General features: G+C 41.3%; 1 protein-coding gene across 1 annotated transcript in view; it reads right to left on the bottom strand.

Moving 5' to 3' along the window:
- Positions 1-1,370: 1,370 nt before the first annotated feature.
- LOC101846328 (probable ATP-dependent RNA helicase DDX28) overlaps positions 1,371-21,502 on the bottom strand; it is a 36,436-nt gene continuing 16,304 nt past the window's right edge. Inside the window, exons 8-15 of the mRNA XM_005090750.2 lie at positions 20,643-20,724; positions 18,838-18,944; positions 17,343-17,459; positions 15,408-15,504; positions 13,215-13,366; positions 11,251-11,343; positions 8,293-8,445; positions 1,371-1,533 (exon numbers count right to left, since the gene is read on the bottom strand). Coding sequence (XP_005090807.1) covers positions 1,426-1,533; positions 8,293-8,445; positions 11,251-11,343; positions 13,215-13,366; positions 15,408-15,504; positions 17,343-17,459; positions 18,838-18,944; positions 20,643-20,724 — 909 coding nt within the window. The 3' untranslated portion in view covers positions 1,371-1,425. The remainder of the gene's footprint in view (positions 1,534-8,292; positions 8,446-11,250; positions 11,344-13,214; positions 13,367-15,407; positions 15,505-17,342; positions 17,460-18,837; positions 18,945-20,642; positions 20,725-21,502) is intronic.

The raw sequence follows: 21,502 nt of genomic DNA, 5'->3' as shown, positions 1-21,502 counted from the left end.
CTAAAGGCTGCTTACTGTATGTATTTACACTGAAATGAAGTCAATCTGCTTTTTTATTTTTCCAGTCAACTTGAACTTTTTGACATTTTACATTGAAACAGGGCTATGTGATAAAAATCAGGACTCAAATGCCCAATGTTCCACATCTGGCACACAAAAACGTCCAGGGCTGCCCAGTGTGCCATATTTAGACCATACCTAAAAACACCCCCATAAATCAAAATGTAAATGTTGAACATGGAATTTGATGGTGATAATATCTAAATCTACTTTGTTTCAAAACATATATTAGGAAAATTTGTATTAGGAAAATTTGGCAAAATTATGTACCTGACGGTTGATGGTGATAGACTGAAGAAGAGTGGGTGCGGTTGTCTGTTTCAAGCACAAGTGGTGGTAAAAAACAGGAAGTTGAAAGGGGAAATTATTACAGAAAAAAATCACCCAAGGGCACTCAGAGGATGATTCTCCAGTTACCTACCTCATGAAATTACCGAACATAACAAAAATTAATTACTGTTTCCCCTGAAGCTGGCTATTTGACATGTGCCAGATATGGCACTGTGGGCACTAGAGGGTTAAGATGAAATCAATAACTCTGTATGCCTCAAAACTGACGAGTGCCTGATCCCACCATGTTGTGACACCTATTATTCTTTAGTGCATATTATATTATTATGTGCATGTATGATGTGTATGCATGTTTTTCACGAATATTATGCAATGCACATAGAACAATGATTGTTTCACAGATTTGCGCGATATAAAATATATCATATTATTTTTATCATTATAAGCGAACAATGTAATATTACGGTTGGGGGGGGGGGGGGGGGAATGGAGAGGAGGCAAATGTAAGAAAAGTGTAAGGGGGGGGGGGGGGGTGTCAAAAAGTCCCAAAAAAGGTGTAAGTAGGCTACTGTAAGATTATATTTGAACAGCCCCTAAGCAAAACAATGAAACAACCTGATTTTTTTCTATTATCTCTATTTTAATTTTAATTCAGGATTCTAGGGAGGTATGAAAAAAAAACCCTCAGGATTTTTAGGGCTAAACATGTTCTATCATCTGCTTACATCTCCACTTTATCTCCCCCCCCCCCCCCCCCCCCTATTTTTATGCTGCTCCTGGCTCCTTCCCTTACTGCTGCTGTCTTTCTTAACACTTATTTTCAAACTCAAACATCCATTGTCTTTTTTATCTATCTCTTTTCCTTTTCTTTGTATTGTATTGATCTTGACATGGTAACACACCTCTAATCTTCGGCACTTATGCCGGTACTTAAAAAAACTCACTCATATTGACCAATTTGTATTGTAAACACTGTGAAACTTCTACGAAAACTAAAACACACAAAAAAACATATATTAACTAAGTATTTTCAAATAATTTATTTACAAACATAGATTTCCCAGAATCATAAGATCAAATAAGATTCATTTCAAAGGTGTCTTTGTGCATTTTCAACTTGTCCAGCTCTCGCTTGATGTTGGCATTCACATCACTCAGCCCTTTCATCTTCCTTGCAGAAATCTGGAGATCAAAGTCAAAAGAAATGGTGGACTTGCTGTGTCAGTGTCACAGAGTGTTGTTTGCATTGTATCTTACAATCTAATATGGTGTCATTACAGTAGTCTCCGCCTAAACGCACGCTATACAAAAACATGCTCTGCTCAAACGCATACTTTCGTCATCTGACGGGATTTTTACTACATAATTTAGACATACAAATACACGGTCACTCCCTCTAAACGCACGCTCCGATCCATGAAACACACCGACAGGTTAAGCTGAACAAAGGGAAATCTGCACGGCTTGCATAAGACACGCCTAGACAGCATGATACAGTGGAATCCTGTTAAAACGAGAGGGATTGGACGGTACGAAATTTCCGTTATAGCAGGATTCTCGTTGTAATTGTAAGGGATCCAGTAATAAATACAAAGGAAATAATAAAGTAGGCCTAATCTATGAGTTAGGTGTTCTGTTTATTTCTTTTTGTTATCTCCTCTGATGATGGCTTTGTTCAACATGACTTCTAGGTCTTACCTGATCAAAAATTGAATCAGGTTTCTTTCTCTAGCGTTAGCGATGTTGGCAGCTGGGCGTTGGCTATCAGAACGAAAGTTCTCTAGGCTAACTCGCTCGCTGTGTTTTCCCCCACCCCACCACACCCTGTGGTGCGTTTCGGCGTCTGCTTGCGCACGTCACACATTCGTTCCATGATCCATCACAGCACTGTGACCTCTCCATCCCCGCATCGGAGAAGTGAGAGGCATGACAGGCCTAGATAATCTCGACAATCAGTATCAGGCAATGTGTTCTGCTTCACAACTGCTTGTGTGCGCATGCCACTCCCTCCCCACTCATTCGCTCCGGACTTCATCGTTGGCACACATGGGCTCTCCCATTCTTTGTTTCGCTTGATCACCAAGTTTCTCAACTGGCGAGGTTTTCATCAGGTATAAACAGCCTATGCACCGTGTACAGCAGCAGCAATATTCCGCTATAACCGACTCGCGCGTTTATCTTATTGAGCTAGAGCAGTATTTTATTTACAAAGATAAAGAAGGAAAAAAACTGGGTATTAGAATAATGTCTTTATAACAGACTCCTCGTTACTTCAGGACTCGTTATAAGTGGACTCCACTGTATTTGGTGAGACAGCCCCTCACGCCGAACAAAGAGAGTGATGGACAGCGTTTTCACACTCAACTTTCCACAGATAGTACACAGGTCTAGGACTGGTCGGTGAAATGTTTGGGGGTTGGGGGACTGAAATGTTACAGTGGAATCCTGTTATAACGAGAGGAAGGGGACCGGTGCCAAATGTCCGTTATAGCAAGATTCTCGTTATAAGGAACCCAGTAATAAATTCAAGGGAAATAGTAAAGTAGGCCTAATGTATGAGTCTGGTTTTCGGTTTATTTCTTTTTGTAATCTCCCCTGATGACGATTTGGTTCAACATTACCTTTACGTAGTTTAAGTCTTACTTGATCAAAAGTCGAATCAGGTTTCTTCTCTAGCCCTAGCGATGTTGACAGCTTGGCCTTGGCGATAAGAAAGAAATGGCTCTGGTTTTAGGCTAACTCGCCCGCTCTGTTGTCCCCCACCCTACCACACCTTGTGGTGCGTTCCATCTGCTTGCGCACAATGGGAACATACCACACCCAGCCCTTGTCACACATTCGCTCAGTCCATCACAGTACAGCACTAGACCTCTCCATCCCCGCATCGGAGAAGTGAGAGGCATGGTAGGGTTAGATAATCTAGACCAGGCTGGCCTATCACACGATGCGTTCTGCTTGTCTGTGCATTCCAGACCCTCCCTACTCATTCGATCCGGCCTTTATTGTTGGCACACATGGGCTCTCCCATTCTTTGTTTCGCAAGATAACCAACAAATTTCTCAACTGGCGAGGTTTTGCATATATATATATATATATATATATTATATGAATAAATGGCCTATGGGCTGTGTACAGCAGCAGCTATATTCTGCTATAAAACCGACTCATGTGTTTGTCTGATTGCGGTATATCAGTATTTTATTTACAAAGACAAAGAAGGGAAAAAAACGGGGTTTTAGAATAGTGTCTTTATAACAGACTTCTCCTTATTTCAGGACTCGTTATAAGTGGATTCCACTGTATTTGATTGGTCACTGGAAATGTATCTTGCTTTGAGAGAAGGTTCTGACTGTCGTTTGGGTGACTGCATGTAATGATTGTAACGTTTAGTTAGACCTAGGCCTATGATGCACAACACGCGTGAATGCTTGTCCATGAATTTACGGTTGGGGGTGGTTGCTTGGAAAGCCACGTGGCTGGGCCGTCGTCTCTATGACTATCACCAACAGTTTCCTCTTACGCTATCTGCTCCTGACATTTTATCATTACATTGAGTCTGTATTTCTTACCCCCCCACACACACACCCATTCAACACCTTGGTATTCCTACCTACAATCGGAGAACCCTTCACAAAATCATCACGTGTCGTCACATAATCGGCCCAAAGTGACCCCCGCCCCAAAAGGAGGTCACTACAGTATCAAGGCAAAGAGATGACTGCGTCCCTTCCTCCCTTTGCAAAGGTTCAGGTAAACGCACGCTCCGTATAAACACACGCTAGGGAGCTCTCCCGAGCACCGTGCGTTAATGCGGAGACTACTGTATAATGTACTCAAGGCAGGAAATGGGAGATAGCCGTTAATACAGGTGATTGTCTTGTACTATAAAATAGCCATTAGAGCAGGTTCGATTGTATTCTATAAGTCTTTATGATGCAGATTTCAAAGATGTAGGCCTACTTGAATTATATTTCAGGTCAAGCCCCCCCCCAAAAAAAAAGAAAGTTAAAAAAAATTAATTAACATTTAGGCCCTACTTTACAAACTGAAAAAGATCTTTGACTTTGTTTGCACTATATAAGGTGTTATGACCCAAACACTCAAAGAAATAAAGGCAGGAAGGTTTCTGTGAAATGACATACAAAGTCTCAAATAAGAAACAATGCCTGAGAGTAGAGACCACATCTGAGTAGTAATGCTGGATAAAGTAGACTTCAAAGTAAAGCATCTTCCCATGCACAGGTCAGAAAAACGATTTTCATTCACCTTCTTTCCTGCTAAGTGCCCCCCCCCTCCCCATTCTATACTCTTGACTCCTTATTACAGGTGTCTATTGCCATATTTGCGACTCCCCTGATCTTAGAGTAGGTAAGATCGAGCACCTAGCTTTCTTGGATAACGGCGAAAAAAAATCGGTGGTCCCGTGTGCAAGTTGCACGCCTTAAAGATCCCTTGGTGGTCCTAAAATTGATAAGGAGTATGTGTTGGCCGCCACCCTGGTAAAATTTAAAGTTAAATTCCTATCGAAACTGAAAATACCCTAGTCAGTATAAAATAAAAACATACAAAGTACCTTCGAAGTCGGAATGTGGCTGCCTGAAGTAGGTACCAGAAACTAAATTTTCAAAGTAGCTGTATGCCAAATTTATCTGTTCCATAAATATGAAAGGCCTATATCTCCTGAGATTTTTGATACCATTCTTTAACCTCTCAGTCAATTTTAAAGAAAATGGTAGCTGTTTTAAATATTATCAAGTTTGCTTAAGTCACTAACTGGCTGCAACCCCATGTTTGACAGAAAATAAAAGAGTACCAAGTGCACCAAACATCTCCAAATTAACAGAGTACAATCACTATAACAACATAGAATGTAGCCTAATTTTTTTTCAAGACTGTGAGATCGTTACAAATTAGTAATAGTATTTTATTGCCTCAAACACAATGATTTATTGTAATTTCGACAAAAAACACTGATCACTGACCTGGCCGGCCCCGCACCGGCCCCCGTAGTGAGCGAGTCGGTTCCATACTGCAGTGTACTGAGTGCTTCCCGTGTGGGGGGTCACATGCTTTCCGAGTTTCGCGGAAGGATTGATGCAAAATAATTCTAAGCCGATGACTTTATTCTAATAGAAAATGAACTGATCTGTCCTTTTTTGAGCCCGTATTTTACATATTTCGAGCAAAAAATGATCTTTGAAAACTATGACGGTAATTTTAACTCCCCGAGCACCGCTCCCGCAGCATGCGCGATCAGGTAAAATTCGTGTCGCGAATCGCGACCGCAGCGTACGCGGGTTCAACTATAATTGACTATAAAGTAAACCCAGCAGTTTAAAAATGCTTGCAAATAGCCCCAGTGGTTTAAACAGGATATCGACAAGCTAGTTCTTTGTGGTTTGTGTATATTCACCACTTTTAGTGCGAATAAGCGGGTTAGTTAATTGTCCAACGGACAGAACAACTGAAAGTAAGGAACTTCTACGCAGTTCGTTGTTGTTTCTCATATGCGAAGCATGGCACGGCGAGTTGTGTCGAAGTTTATTGAAACTCTTGATAATTTGGTGAAGATTTAAGTGACAGGTGAAGTATCAGATACAGTGGAACTCGGATTCAACGAGATGAGATAGATTCCCCGTTTTTTTTCTTCTTTAAAATCAATAAAAATAACCCAGATTCAACGAGCACTTAAATCAGCGAGCTCGGATTCAACGAGGTCGCTTCCAGGGTGAACAGTCCCTGTAGACGAGGCTTCGCTAATTTTTCTCCCTGAACGAACTTTATCTATTCCCGGAAACCATCCATTGCACCTGCATCGTGAACCATTATTCACTTAGCTGATTGCATGCGACCAATCAGCGGCCTTTTTTCATACCAACACATGCGTTGTTGGCACGTGCACGTGTCTACTCTGGCGTGTGTCGGGGTCAGATGGGAAGTGGAACGTCGCAGATACAAACGTGTCACAGTCTTTTTTTCCCCTCGGCAACTGATCATTATTACAATAAGCTAGTCTTGACGTAGATCTACGTAATGAATTGTACGCTGGTCTATGGAATCAAAAGTTGCCGTATGCTAGGCTCTACACAGCAACTTAACTTTTGGTAAACAATCGAGATGACACAGGCGTGTGTATTTGAACGAATCGGTCTTTTTTGTTTGTTTACACAGCTCATAATATGCAGGCATTTCAGGCACTGCTTGTGACTTCTCTTTTAATACATTACTTGCTTAGTGCCCGTAATTATCTACACAAAACCTCATGTTTGCTATAACGAACACTCGGATTCAACGAAATTTTAGGTCAGGCCCGGCGACCTCGTTGAATCCGAGTTCCACTATAGATAACTTCATAAATCAAAATGTGAATTCGCCTAGCAGTGATGAAGATGACTGATAAAATGACATTAGACCTAGATTTAGACCTAGATCTAGACCAACATCATCTTTCAATCGTGAATCTGACTCGTCAGCGAGTAAGTAGCCTAGTCCGGCTGGGGATGATGATAGATCTAGCCCCAGTACTAAACTCTAGTTCAAATCAGCCCTCAAAGTAGAGAAGATATATATATAATGTACTAAGTCCTGGGACATCTATAGACAGATCTAGTCCTAGCACTAGCAGCACTGACAATGAAAACACTTCTCAGCCTGTCACTGAGGTAAATCTAGATCTTGACTATATTTTTTTCCTTTTTCAAAATTAATTGTCACTTACATTTTTATGCCACTTCACTCTTCACACTAATACTTCGTTCTCCGACACACAAACAAACACTGCCACAACCATTTTGTGTCAGTTTATTTGATTTCTGCTTGCTTTGTCACATCACTTCCTTTTTTTTTCAAATTTTTTTTTCTGGGGAAAATTTGTCCCAACTTTCTGTCCCATACATTTTTTTGTCATTCATTCTCCACAAAATGTGTTTTTTGTGTCTGTTGAACCCATATCTTATTAAATAGCACCAAAAATTTCAAAGAAATAGCCTTTCATTTCAATTATTTATAGGAAGAGGCTAGCCGTACTTATTCTAAATATGATGGCTAGATTGACCATTAAAAAAAAATAGGCCTACTGAATTGTAAATATAAATTTAAGCCGTACTTAATATTGATGGCTGATAATTGTAAATGAAATTTTTAGTTTGCTATGCCTAAATTATTTGTATTTCAGACAAAACCAAAAGGTGCCTTACTGGCTTGCATGTATTTGAACCTGAATAGTTGCTAGATCTAGATCTAATGAGACCTGTGTACTTAACAGGCTTGAGTCGATAGGGCCAAACCTAAATCTAAGTACGGCTAGACTGGCAGTCTAGGCTAGCCACTTTGTTATTTATATATTTTCAAAAAGTGGGGGAAATGGGTGGTCCCCTGGGGCTTGGAGGCAAATCGGGCCATGGTGCTCGGTGAGTTAAAGGCTTTCTATTTAACACCAAAGGCCAAAAGTATACCACAGGAAAGCCCTTTCAAAGCTCTACAGTTCTCCGCCAATGAAAAGGCGGTTTTAATCATCAATCCTTCCGTGAAGCATTTGAATGCACGCGTGTCAATTTTTGAACTGGCTGACCACGCATTCCGACAGCGAGGGGCTTCGCTTTCCACGGCAATTTTCCAGCTCCTAAAAATCGGACATACAAACAACTTATACCATTGTAATGAGGAAAGGCTGAACTTTTACAAGGTGTTCAGCATGTGGAGTATTATAGCGAAAGAGCAAAGAAACAGCCATCTGAATTAAACCCCAATTTCACCAAAACCACGCGCTCGGAAGGCCGTGAGTGCCCGCGAGGCCGTGTTTATGCTACCTACCTGAAGGCAAGAGGCCCTATTAAGTATAAGGTAGGAAAAAAGTCACATACGTAAAAATCAGTTGCCCTTATTGAAGAATCGAAGAATACAACCTACAAATGAATCTATGGGTAGGCCGGTTACTTTTACCTCAATTTTCCAAACCAAATCAACATCCCACTTGTGAGCAACGAACGAGGTGACATGTGCGTTCCGCGCCGTACCTATACGTCCCACTCTGCCCACACGGTGGATGTAGTCGGACATGAACTGGGGGAAGTCATAGTTGATCACATGACAGACCTGCAGGGGAGACAAAACCATAATTCTTCACGTCTTCACATTCAAGTCAAAAGATAAACGTGGTTGGGACTGAATTTTGGAGTTAGCTGCAAGAAACTCAGCAAACAAGTTGAAATTTCACTAGACAAAATACTATTCAGTCACAAGTCTACCTGTTTCAATAAATTGACATGCTTGCATCCTGATGGAAAGATGAAATACACTTAGTCGATGCCGCAGATCTATAGAATAGAAGGGTGTACCACAACAATAGGAAAGTGCGCAAGATATTAAACATTGTTTTCGGCATGGTACCATTCCTCATACACATGTATTATAATGTATCTGACAGGGTGAGGCACAAAACATGGGAAAACTCATTGACCATGGTAGAGAACAAAAACAGATGGCAAAATGCTGCTATCTCTAAATGGCTCTAATTCACATGTTCCTTGGCTTGTCGGTTCAATCCAATTTACTGTTTCAGCCCCTAGTGGATGGTATAGAGCTTGCTTGGAGGTCAAGCCTATCATTAATTATGATTATCATTCCCATTATATATATTTCTGCCTCGTCCATAATTAACAGAAGATTGAATTAACTCTGGAAAACATGGAAGAGAATCTTTCCAAAGGCTAAAGGACAACAGTCATCTGTTTTGAGGAACAAGGAATCAAACCAACTATCATCACTATGTAATAAGCCATAAAAAGAAGGACTGCTACTGTTGTCCAACCACTAGACTTTGAAGCAAGTTGTGGTGTCAGAAAGAAACCATCAAACTTCTTTTCCACCTCTTCACTCACACTCTTTCAGTACAGTGGAAATCAATATATATATAACAGGCCCGGGGAACCGGTAATAACAGGGATTTTTTAAACCCCCGTTTTTTCCTACTCTTTGTCTCTATTAAAAGTTATGGGCAATAACAGGGCCTCACCGTCGGTTATAGCAGGGACAAAGGCTCGTTAACAATGTGTAAAAAGAGAGAGAGAGAGAGAGAGAGAGAGAGAGAGAGAGAGAGAGAGAAAGAGAGAGAGAGAGAGAGACAGAGAGAGAGAGAGAGAGAGAGAGAGAGAGAGAGAGAGAGAGAGAGAGAGAGAGAGCCCATGCAAGCCACGCCACTGCAAGCACATGCAGCAGGTGAAGCGAGAGAGGGCATGGTGAGCTGCAGACTTCGATCTAGCCCTAAGCCTAGCTACACGCACTCGTAATGTGTCATCATGCGCAGGCCTGCCACAAGAGAGGGCTGCGAAGTGGCAAGGGAAACTACCCATGAATAAATACAGCTGGATTTGTCCACAAATGCTCACCTCACTTGCATTTCTGATTTAACACGGATCTGATATGACAGGACTTTTTCTCTGGTCCCACCATCCCTGTTATATCAGGTTTCCACTGTAATTGCCGTTGACAGTGGAGTTCGCTGATACCAAACATGATTAATTTTAATCCAAAAACGCTGAAAGAATATAAAATTCAAATTCCTGATTATTTTTCTTCTAGATTTGAATAACATCTCTTAAAAGGTGAAACCTGGGTAAACTGAAGAAAATATAGCAGTCCCACAGATTTCTGCTTGAGTGGACTCCACTGTGTCTAATAACTTGCAGGTACAGTAGTCTCCGCCTAAACGCACAGCAGGGCTTGGGAGGGCTCTATAGCGTGTGTTTACACGGAGCATGCGTTTACATGAACCAGTGCAAAGGGAGGGAGGGACGCAGTCATCTAATTGCCTTGATATTCTAGTGTCCTCCCTTAGGGGTAGGGGTCACTTTGGCAGATAATATACCGACACGTGACTGTTTTGTGAAGGATTCCCCGACTGCGATAAGAATACAAAGGCGTTGAAAGGCAGGGGGGGGGGGGGGGGGGGGGGGGGCAAAAAGACAGGCTCAATGTAATGATAAGCACAATAAAATGTCGGGAACAGATAGTCTTTAGAAGAAGAAACCGTCAGTGATAGTAAATAGAGACGGCGGCGCAGCCATGTGGCTTTCCAAGCGACCATCCCCAACCGTAAATTCATGGACGACATCAGAATCAGAAATCTCTACATTCAGAGAAAATTTTCTTGTGATTTGTTGAACAAGTACGTTATGAGTTCTTCGAGTGCTGCTGATTAGGCGGACTTGACTAGTCTTTAATCCTATAGAGGCCTTTCTAGTGTTTTACAGCATTCATGCGTGTAGTGCGTCATAGGCTTAGCTAAATATTACATGCAGTCAGAAATCTTCTCTCAAAGATGCATCCAATGACCAATCAAATCAAAACAATTTCAGTCCCCCTACACCCCCTCCCTCCACCCAAACATTTCACCGACCAGTCCTAGACCTATGTATGTGTCTGTGGATTGTTAGGTGTGAAAATGAAGTCCGACACTCTCTCTTCTCTTTGTTTGGTGTGAAGGGCAGTCTCATATCCGGTTTTTAGACTTATCTTACGAAAGCTGTGTAGGCTGCAGCAAACATTTCCTCTTGTCAAGCTTTACCTGTTGGCGTGTTTCGCAGATTGGAGTGTGGGTTTAAAGGGAATGACCGTGCGTTTGTATGTCCAAATTATGTAGTAAAAAACCCGTCATATGACAAAAGCGTGCGTTTGAGCGGAGCGTGCTTTTGTATGACATGCATTTAGGAGGAGACTACCGTATACACAAAACTAAAAAGAAGTCTGATACCTCTATGAATACAGCACAAATGAAGCAGGTGTTCATCAGAAAAAAGACAGTAAATGTCTTGGAAGCCATTGATTCAAATTTGCCTTGGTAGAGTATGAAAGTACACCTTTGCATGATAGCCATGACTGTGTCTGACGATGTTAACTTACATTGACAGTGTCCAAGCCTCTAGACGCAACATCTGTAGCTATCAATACATCGGAGTATCCTTCCATGAATTTCTCCAAGACTCCATTCCTCGCCTGGAAAAAATCGAAAAAAAAAAGAATAACTGTCACATATGTTTTGGAAAAGATAACAAATCATCATTTAAGGAGCTGATTCTCATCTCTTGTCAGCCCAATCTTTGCCTCTTTCCTAGGACAGCAGCACACTTATTCATTCATAACTATTCTTCAGAAGATCACTGAAGGAAAGTCTTAGTACTTCGGATACAGCGCACTCATCTACAAAGAACATTTGGTCGCTTTTAAGGACAAGCGGGCTAACCCAGATTTCGGGAGTTTCCAGAAAGGCTGGTGCTACTGGCCCGATGTCGGGTGACTAGCGCCAGGCTACTCGCCTGATGTCAGGTGGCTAGCGTCAGTAGCCTGACGCTACTGGCCCGTGAGGATTTCTGCGACCTCGGGTGGCAAGCATTTTTGCCCATCCGGAGTCGGTCACCTAGATCTAGTCTTAGTCTTATACGTGGTGCTCACTATGGCTGGATCAGGCCGATCGCCCGACTTGATCGCCTGAAACTGAGTTTGCTTTTTAGGTGACCGAGTCTGGCAATCCCATCCGTACTGGGCACCCCGTATTATTAGGTAGCGTAAACACGGCCTCGTGGCCTTACGAGCGACGTGAAGCTGTTGAGAGCACCTATCACACCTCTGTGATTGGCCCAAAATAGATCATAGATGATGTTTTTCCGCCGTCTAATTTTGTCGTCTTCCGAGGTTTCCCTCGCAAGTTGACTGCACTGTTGTAGATCCCCTTGATCTATCACCCTTTATTATTTAATTATTATCATTCATCAGAATGCCAGTGACAAAGTTACTAACTATAGAAATGCAGCGCCGTGATGTTATTAAAGATTGTCTACTACCAAGATGTTTCAATTGCCCTATCTCGCGTCTGAACGAGACATGGGCGCTAGATCTACCTCGTCTTCTTAGCGCGTGACGGCCCGGGATACGAGTGTAAACAAACGTTCCAGCATTGAGTTGAAAGTGATAAATTTTGTCTTCGGGCAGAGAGAGAAAGACAGAAAGGAGGAGGGGGGGGGGGGGGGGGGGAGGAAAAGAGAGAGAGAGTGTGTGAGAACGAGAAAGAGAGAGAAAAGGAGGTTTGTTATTAGAATTATTGATTCCTGTCGTTCTCTCCCTGCGTCGGTTCACAAGCTGACCCGGTGCAATACAGTCATTATTGTACACATTATGGCCAGTCCCATATTCAGCTGCCATGTTGACCGATCCGACTCTTGACTTGGAGGACAAGGAGTGAATCTTGCGTGATTGATCACATGAATTTTAAAGGAGCATGCGCAGAAATCCCCATGGGCCAGAACACGGAACATCCCAGAAATCCCCAAGGGCCAGAAGCCGCAGGCCAGGCGAGGCTAATTGACCGAATTTGTTCGCCCGGAACATGCGCAGAAATCCTAGATCGGGTGAGTAGCCTGACGCTAGTCACCCGACATCAGGCGAGTAGCCACTCCGTTACAGAAATCTTGATTTACACCAAAAGTGGGCTTTGCCCAACCTATAGGAGAAGTTTGGTTTCATTAGTGTGTATATTTGTTTGGTTATAGAGAAGACTCTCCTTGTCTTTTAAAGAGACTGAATATGGATCCAAAAACTTTAACTTCGGTTTTCTCATAACAGCATTTATCGGGATAGCCCCCTTGTGCTTAAAAGCAACCATTTGGCCATGCTTCAAGTTGCACAATAACAGCATACCTTGAATCTAAAAATACATCATAAAGACAAAAGTACAGCATAACAACAAAGTACATTTTTCAAAGCTTCAAGTTGCACAATATGAGCGCACCTTGAATCGACAAAGAACATCATAAACACATTAAAACTGCAATATCAACAGCTAAATAGTAGTAGAGCATAAAGACAGTCACCTCAACAGGCATGTCCCCACTCAGTCTCAAGCAATCCAGTCCTGTCTCCTCCAACAGTTTGGCCACGTAGTAACAAGTTTTGTTGTTCTTCACAAACACCAAAGCCGGTTGCCTTTTCTCCATCCCTCGCTTCAGTAGCTGAATCAGTTTCTCTGGCCACACCAGAACAAGACAAAAAGCAAGATGGCAGAGGTCAATTTTTTTTACTGTGTACAAATTATTTTTGCTATGTGAGCGTTTATATATATTTAACAATAATTTAAGATCAATATGAAAAAATTTGGGACTGAAAATCTCTAAGCTGAGTGAGTTCACTATGTTTGTGCTGGACTCTATTGTTTTTATACATAACTACATAAAACATACTTTCTCCGGAAGTTCATTGTGACTGATCATGAGACCTTGACAATCATCAGCAAAACTAGATCTAACGTAATAATGTACAAGCAAGATATAATTTAACCAATAAGAATAAAATCTTTAGAAACAACTTCTTCCAACCCGGTCTTCAAAAATCTAAATCTAAGCTTTACAGGAAACACCTACAAGCACAGTACATCCAGTTTCGTAAAATGTTCAAAAGAGCCAATAAACACATTTTTGCTTCTCAACAGCCAGTAGCTTTGGATTTCTTCAAAACACTTTTTCCGCAGATATCAATACCAGACTAAGGCAGGAAGGTGCAACATATTTTAAACTATTATCAAGTGGAATTGATAATTCAATTTTGTCCAAAACTGGACATATTGTCTTTTAAGATAAAACTCCACTACTATAATATAAGGTTGTTTGGGACAATAGGGCAAAAAATTAGAATTTCTTGAATTTTAAAACAGAAAAAAAGATTTCATTCTCATTTGAGGGATAATAGATACACTTCATGTGTATGTAACAACAACGATATGGCTATGAAACTATTTTTTTTAAACAACAGCAGTAGTCACTGAAAGCTCTGGCCTTTTATTTCTTCTATGCATACATGATGTGAGGCATCGAGATGAAATCAGGCGCTCGTCAAAATAATGAAATCGAAGAAACAGGCATTTTTTCCGCCAGTTAGGCCATTTTTATTAAAATTTTGTTTTTTGTCTAACACCTTTTATGTTCATATAAAAACACATTTCAATGTGTATTTTACTTTAAAAAGTACTGAGGTACTGAATTTGCTCATTTTTTGAAATGGCAGTCAACTTAATAATCAAACTTAAATTTTGATAATATTGGTTCATTTACGTTTGTTTGTTTTTGTAAAGTGTTTTACGGCGCTCGCAGCTGCTTAAGGTCATAAGAGCGCGCGGGACACACCTAATATTTTCAGTTGGTAGGAAATTTTGAATTTTGCCCGGGTGGCGTCCGAAGCCTACTCTTATTGATTTTAGACCACCAAGGGATCTTTAACGTGCGCAACTTGCACACGGGCCCTCCGACATTTTTCGCCCTTGTCCGAGAAGGCTAGGCGTAGATCTTTCCTACCAGAAGATCAGGGGTGTGGCAGAAAGACAACAGTAAGGAGGAGCCAAGGAGTAGCAGTAGAAAGGCTGCAGAAAGAGTCAGGAGCCCAGAGGAGGGGGCAAAGGAGGTGAAGGGGTTGGGGCAGAAAGTGGGAATGAAAGCAGACAACAGAACATTGCCAGAGAGCAGGAAAGGAGATGAAAGGAGACAATTTTAGAGCAGAAAATTTTTCGGTCGCTACCCGGATTCGAACCCGGGACCTTTGAATGAGAGGCCAACACCTTAACCTCTAGGCCACGAGAGCCCCGTTCATTTACCTTTATACATTATGTTATGATCTATTCTAAACCTCATCACAAAGAAACTACATCACTTTTTAGAAAGCATGCCTTTTTTTCTGAAGGCAGCGTCAATCGCCACAGAGTGAAGCGGTATCAAGTCTGAAAACAATGCTCTATCTTTAGCTTTCTATTCATAATGTGTTACGAACACATGAATTAAGTTATAGATCAAACCCCCTCTCTTAAGTTGATAAATCTTAATGAGTCGTTACACACATTCCGGGGTTCGAAAGGTAATAATATAGGGAGGCACTAAAACGGTTGGGGCTGGAAGGGTTAACTTTTAGATAGATAGGTATTTTTCCATTGAAAACAAGACAAATGAATAAGCTTTCAGGTGACAACAATAACTCCACATGCCCAAAAATTGATTCCACCACGTCATGACACGTCATTTTACCTGGTTTGCTATCAGGATTTATCCTAATGAACTTCTGGGGCACATGAGGCATAATGTGATGAAGTGCTTCTGTTGTTATTTTGTGCATGGCATCGACCTGGAACAAAAGAATCCAAAGTAAAAAAAATAGTACCAAAAATAGTCTGGTAGTGCTTGAGATCAGTATCTGTCCACAGTGGTGAGGTCACCATACAGTGGAACTCAGATTTAACGAGGTCGCCGGGCCTGACCTAAAATCTCTTTGAATCCGAGTGTTCGTTATAGCAAACATGAGGTTTTGTGTAGATAATTACAGGCACTGAACAAGTAATGTATAAAGAGAAGTAACAAGTGGTGCCTGAAATACCTGCATAGTATGAGCTGTGTAAAAAAAAGACCGATTTGTTCAAATGCACGCCTGTGTCATCTCGATTATTTACCAAAAAGTTGTGTTGCTGTGTAGAGCCTAGCCTAGCCTAGCGTAGGGCAAAGTTTGATTCCACAGACCAGCGCACAATTCATTACGTAATCTATGTCAAGACTAGCTTATCATTGTAATAATGATCAGTGCGAAGGGGGGGAGACTGTGACGCGTTTGAATCTCAGTAACGTTCAACGCCCGGACCGCTGGTGCCCCCCCCCCCCCCCCCCCCCGTCACACGTGTGCAAGCCGCTCTTTCCGACCCCGACACACGCCAGAGTAGACACGTGTGCGTGCCAACAACGTATGTGTTGGTGTGAAAGAAGGCCGCTGATTGGACGCATGTAATCGGCTAAGTGAATAATAGTTCATGATGCAGGCGCAATGGATGGTTTCCAGGAATAGATAAAGTTCGTTCAGGGAGAAAAATAAGTGAAGCCACGTCTGCGGGGGCTGTTCACCCTGGAAGCGACCTCGTTGAATCCAAACTCGCTGATTTATGTGCTCTTTGAATCCGGGTTATTTTTCATTGATTTTAAAGAAGAAAAAAAAAAACGGGGAATCTATCTCCTCTTGTTAAATCCGAGTTTTTGTAGAATCCGAGCTCGTTGAATCCGAGTTCCACTGTATTTGTCTTAAAAGCTACTCAAGATTTTAAGATTACAAGAAGCCCAAGACGTGAAAATTGTACTCGAGTCTCAGCAAGTACACCAAATTAGATAAAAAACTGATGAAAACAGAACATAAGGAAAGGCAAAGTGTGATAAAGACAGAGAGACGGGGGAGTGTATTCCACCAATTTAACACATTTTTTGCTAGGCGCACGCAAGGTATCCTACTTTGCAATGCCCGAGATTCCCTCTTCTTTAAGTTTGCCCCTCAGAATTATGTTTCCCCTTTTCTGTCGTGCGCCTAAACATGCTTAGACGAGAGGATAAGAATTTATAAATAATCTGAGTCTTCCCTCCTGTACCTTATTCTTGAGATAGTTCAGAAATCTCTACATTACAGCCTGTACAACTGTTCTTTTAATTTTCAGAATTTTTGGATTTCTCAGACTTTCAGTTGAAAACTGCCTCAGAAAAACGCGAGGTTGCATAGAAACATAATGGAGTATAACTCTGGGTGGCTTTCCTTCACATCACTCAATAGTAGCCTTTCTTATAGATTCAATGTCACTTTTTCTGGTTCGGTATGACAGTCTCAACCTGACACTGTGCTTAAAGACTCAACTCAACGTGTCTAAACAGTTGCATGCTTATGGCAAACTATGACACCTTGCACACAATAATTGTGTGCGTATAGTAAAATTTGAATTTCTGTGCATGCAATTGCGTGCGCAGAGACTCAGCCGAGAGACAAAGGAAGGGAAGGAGAGAAAGATGGAGGGGGGAGGGAGATGTGCCAGTGGCAGAAACAAAGAGAAGTAAACTGACAGAAAAGCTTTAAAAAAAAAAGAAAAGAAGAACAGAACCTTTGACTCCCGAGTCCTGTTGCAAGAAAAAACAAAAACTGCAAAGATAAAGATCACTTACTGGTACAATAGACCCCAGCACCTGACCCACATTCCTGGGCATGGTGGCACTGACCAGCACAAGCTGAGTGCCCAGCAGGATAGAGCTGTCCTCCGCGACCTGCTCAGCTGGCATGATCTGCAAGTGTGAAAAGAACTTTGTTTTAATAAGCCTTATTATACGGCACTTGATTTGCTACACAATTAGGTCATATAAGTGTCGAAGATTAGAGGTGTTACTGTTACAAGAGAGTAACAAACACAGAAAAGGAGGCAGAAAGATAGGGATGAGTTGTTTGATTTGAAAGAAAGACCAAACCACACCAGAGCACCCGCTAACCACCCATGAAAGGAGAATACCAACAACCCATGACACCTATTTTTTTCATCAAGATTATTGTTCAAACTCAAAGTAGAGTAATAACTTGAATGTCTCAGGTAGACCTATCAGTGTGAGAGTTGTAAGAACTGAGGAGGGCAAGATGCAGTGACACTGAAAATCTGCCAATCTTGAACAGAAAGCTAAAATATAGTAATAATTTACTCTCACTATCACCCATTCAAAGAAACGCAAACACTTTAGGCTTACAAGGTACGGCGGATCCCCATTCCACACAAGGCCTGCACCAAGGTGCGATATGCAGAGACATATAATAAATTCTAAAACCTGTAACTTATACAAGATGATACAATGGTGAGTATGGATCCTTTGCCCCTGGAATTTCGGTAGCCCTACTTTTAACATCGCACTTTTTCACGGATGGAGTTGATAATGATGGGGAAGCAAGTACAGAATTGCCAGAAAGTACAGATTTCCGTAAAAATACAGAAGATTGGAAGCACTGCGTATGCCAAATTTATCTATTTCATACAAAATGCCTAAATGTATCTGGAGAATTTTTGTATCTGGTCCCATTCTTTTACCTCTCAGTCAATTTTTTACGACAATGACAGCGTTTTAATATCAAATATTGCAAAATTCACTAACTGGCTGCAACCCCATGTTTGGTAGATAATAAAACAGTAGCATGTGTGCGTATGTGTGTGCGCGCATGTGTGTAGGCCTGAGTTTGAGCGGAGATTATATCAACGGCACTATTAAAGTATGAAGCAGCTCACATACGTTATTGTACTTGTATATACTTTAAGCCCTAATCAACACAATTTAGGTCATTTAAGGGACAGGCTGCTTCCACCTGTCTGTCTGGGTCAAGGCCAACTCTGGTTGAGAGTGATGCATCTCAGCAGACAGATGGAGATACTGGGCAAACTAACTTTCACCTTTAGGAATTAAATTCATGTCTTCCATGTGCTATGGTGAAAAGCATAACCACTACAACTACACCACAAACCCTTGCAGAAAGAGCTCAACCCAACTGAAAAAAGAAAAGACATGTTCTCAGTGGTGGGTACAAGTCCAGATTCATGAATAAGTTCAAAGACCAGACGAGAACTACGTCATTGTAGCAGTGAAAAGCTATTCAGCACCCACTTTGAGCTGTTTGTTAGAAAACTACCTGAAGGCGGCTGAATATTTCATTCAGATCTGCCATGAAGGAGTCATCCAGCAGCGTGTCTGACTCATCTATCACAATGTGCTGCAAGTTCCTTGCTTGGATGGTATCTGGTGATGAGACAGCATTGGTATAGAAATTTTGGATAAAGTTGATATTCACTCATGGGTACCTCAGAACTCTATTTATTAAATAAATAATTTTTAAAAAATGAGGGTGGTGTGGGGGTGGGTGGGTTTAGAGGTTGTTGAGTACTGAGTCAAGTAGCAATGCATATTTGAAGGCAGCAGGATGAATGTAAAATTTCCAAGGAACACACGAAAAGAAAAGTACAGTGGAATCCTGTTATAACGAGAGGGAGGGGACAGGTGCGAACAGTGCGTTGCACCAGGACTCTCGTCATAAGTTTAAGGGATCCAGTAATAAATTCAAGGGAAATAATAAAGTAGGCCTAATCTTTGAGTTTGGTGTTCTGTTTTTCTTTTTGTAATCTCACCAGATGATGATTTTGTTCAACATGACCTCTTGGTCTTACTTGATCAAAAATCGAATTAGGTTGCTTTCTCTAGCGCTAGCTATGTTGACAGCTCGGCGTTGGCTATCAGAAAGAAAGGGCTCTAGGCTAACTTGCCCGCTGTGTTGTCTCCCACCCCACCACACCCTGTGGTGCCTTGTGTCTGCTTGCGCACGCCACACATTCGCTCCTTCCATCACTGCATTGTGAACTCTCAATCCCTGCATCAGAGAAATGAGAGGCATGGTAGGCCTAGATAATCTAGACTAAGCTGGCCTATCACATGATGCGCTCCGCTTGTCTGCGCATACCACACCCTCCCCACTCATTCACTGCGGACTTCATTGTTGGCACACATGGGCTCTCCCATTCTTTGTTTCGCTCAAGGAGTTGTAAGGTCTTAGTTTTGCTAGATCCGAGGTTTTATATATATAACTGGCCTATGCACCGTGCACAGCAGCAGCAATATTTCGCTATAATCCACTCGTGTGTATGTCTGATTGCACTATAGCAGTATTTTATTTACAAAGATAAAGAAGGGAAAATAGTGTCTTAATAACAGACTTCTCGTTATTTCAGGACTCGTTATAAGTGGACTCCACTGTAAAATCAAAATTGTCCAAGATGGCCACCCATTGTCGAGGAGAAAGTGGTGGTATAATGGAAAAATGCAAGGTGGGGAAGTGGGAAGCCGTCCTTTGAACAAGTGATTGTCTTAGACAGGTGGTCGTTGGAACAGTTTCCACCGTTTCCACTGTACACGTATTCTTGGAAAGAAATACACAGAAGGGATGACACCACAGTATGGTGTTACGGCAAAGATTACAATATCATCACCCTTGTGATAAGACGTAACTCCAGTGGAGCAAATTATAAAGGAGAAGCAAAACATTTTTCAGTTTTCTCATGCCTCAACCTTACCAAGCAGATGTCTTTGACTGAGCATATTAAAAGGATAATGTACAACAGATTTGTCAAATAAAAAAGCGGATTTTTATCACAGAAGCAATGATAGGCAAATTAAGAAATTGAAAAAATAACCCCTTAAAACTTTAGAAAAATGAATTTTTCTGCACCCCCGAAAAAAAAAGTAAAAATCAAGACAGCACAAGAATACTAAATACAACAAACAACACAGGCAATATTTTTTAATACTCACATCTAAATAATAATGACAATAAAAATGGCCAAATCTACAACAGTATCAAAGAAAACGAGCAGTAGAAAGCATAAGAAATAATATTTAAATCAAGAGGAAGGATAAGCATGCAAACTGACGTAATCCTTCACTTACTCCTGTGCAGAAGATTGATCAGTGTGCCAGGGGAAGTCACCAGGACATCCATAGGAGCTACCATTCTCTTTCTGGTTGGACCCTGAAGACAAATAGTTCAACTTCAGCTACAAGGGATTTACAAGAGAGAAAGAGAGAGGGAGGGAAAGAGAGAGGAGGGGAGAGAGAGAGAAACGGAAAAGAGAAGAGGAAAAAGGTAAAAGGAAAAAAGAGAAAGAAATTTGAAAACAAAAATGGCAGAACAGAACGAAATTATCAGCACCAAAGAAATATTTTGCAGTTCCCATTAGGTCAAAATTACAATACAATAAAAGCTTAAAACCCTAGAGCAGCCCAATATAAGATATCAATAGTCCAAGTTTTAAAAAAATGTCAAAGGAAAGCGATATTTTATGTCGGTTATGTCATTACACTTTTATTTAAAGTACACATTACTTAAATCATTCATGAGCACAGGAGGACACAATAAAATGTTTTCATAAATCCGATAAATGTAAAATACATTTGAATACAGTAGTCTCCGCCTAAACGCACGCTTTTGTCATCTGACGGGTTTTTTACTAAATAATTTAGACGTACAAACGCACGGTCACTTCCTCTAACAAACGCTCTGATCCGCAAAACACGCCGACAGGTAAAGCTTGACAAGGGAAAATTTTCACAACCTGTACAGCCTGCATAAGACACGCCTAAGAAAGAGTGATGGACAGCGTTTTCACATCCAACTTTCCACAGACACATAGATCTAGGTCTGGTCGCTGCTGGAAATGTATCTTTGAGAGAAGGTTTCTGACTGGTGTTTGAGTGACTGCTTGTAATGTTTAGTTAGATCTAGGCCTGATGCGCGATATACGTAAATG

The sequence above is a fragment of the Aplysia californica genome, unplaced genomic scaffold, assembly GCF_000002075.1.
Source record: "Aplysia californica isolate F4 #8 unplaced genomic scaffold, AplCal3.0 scaffold00021, whole genome shotgun sequence".
In the NCBI taxonomy this organism is placed as follows: Eukaryota; Metazoa; Mollusca; class Gastropoda; order Aplysiida; family Aplysiidae; genus Aplysia; species Aplysia californica.
Note: the sequence above shows the minus strand (reverse complement) of the source record. Positions and strands in the feature narration are given on the sequence as shown.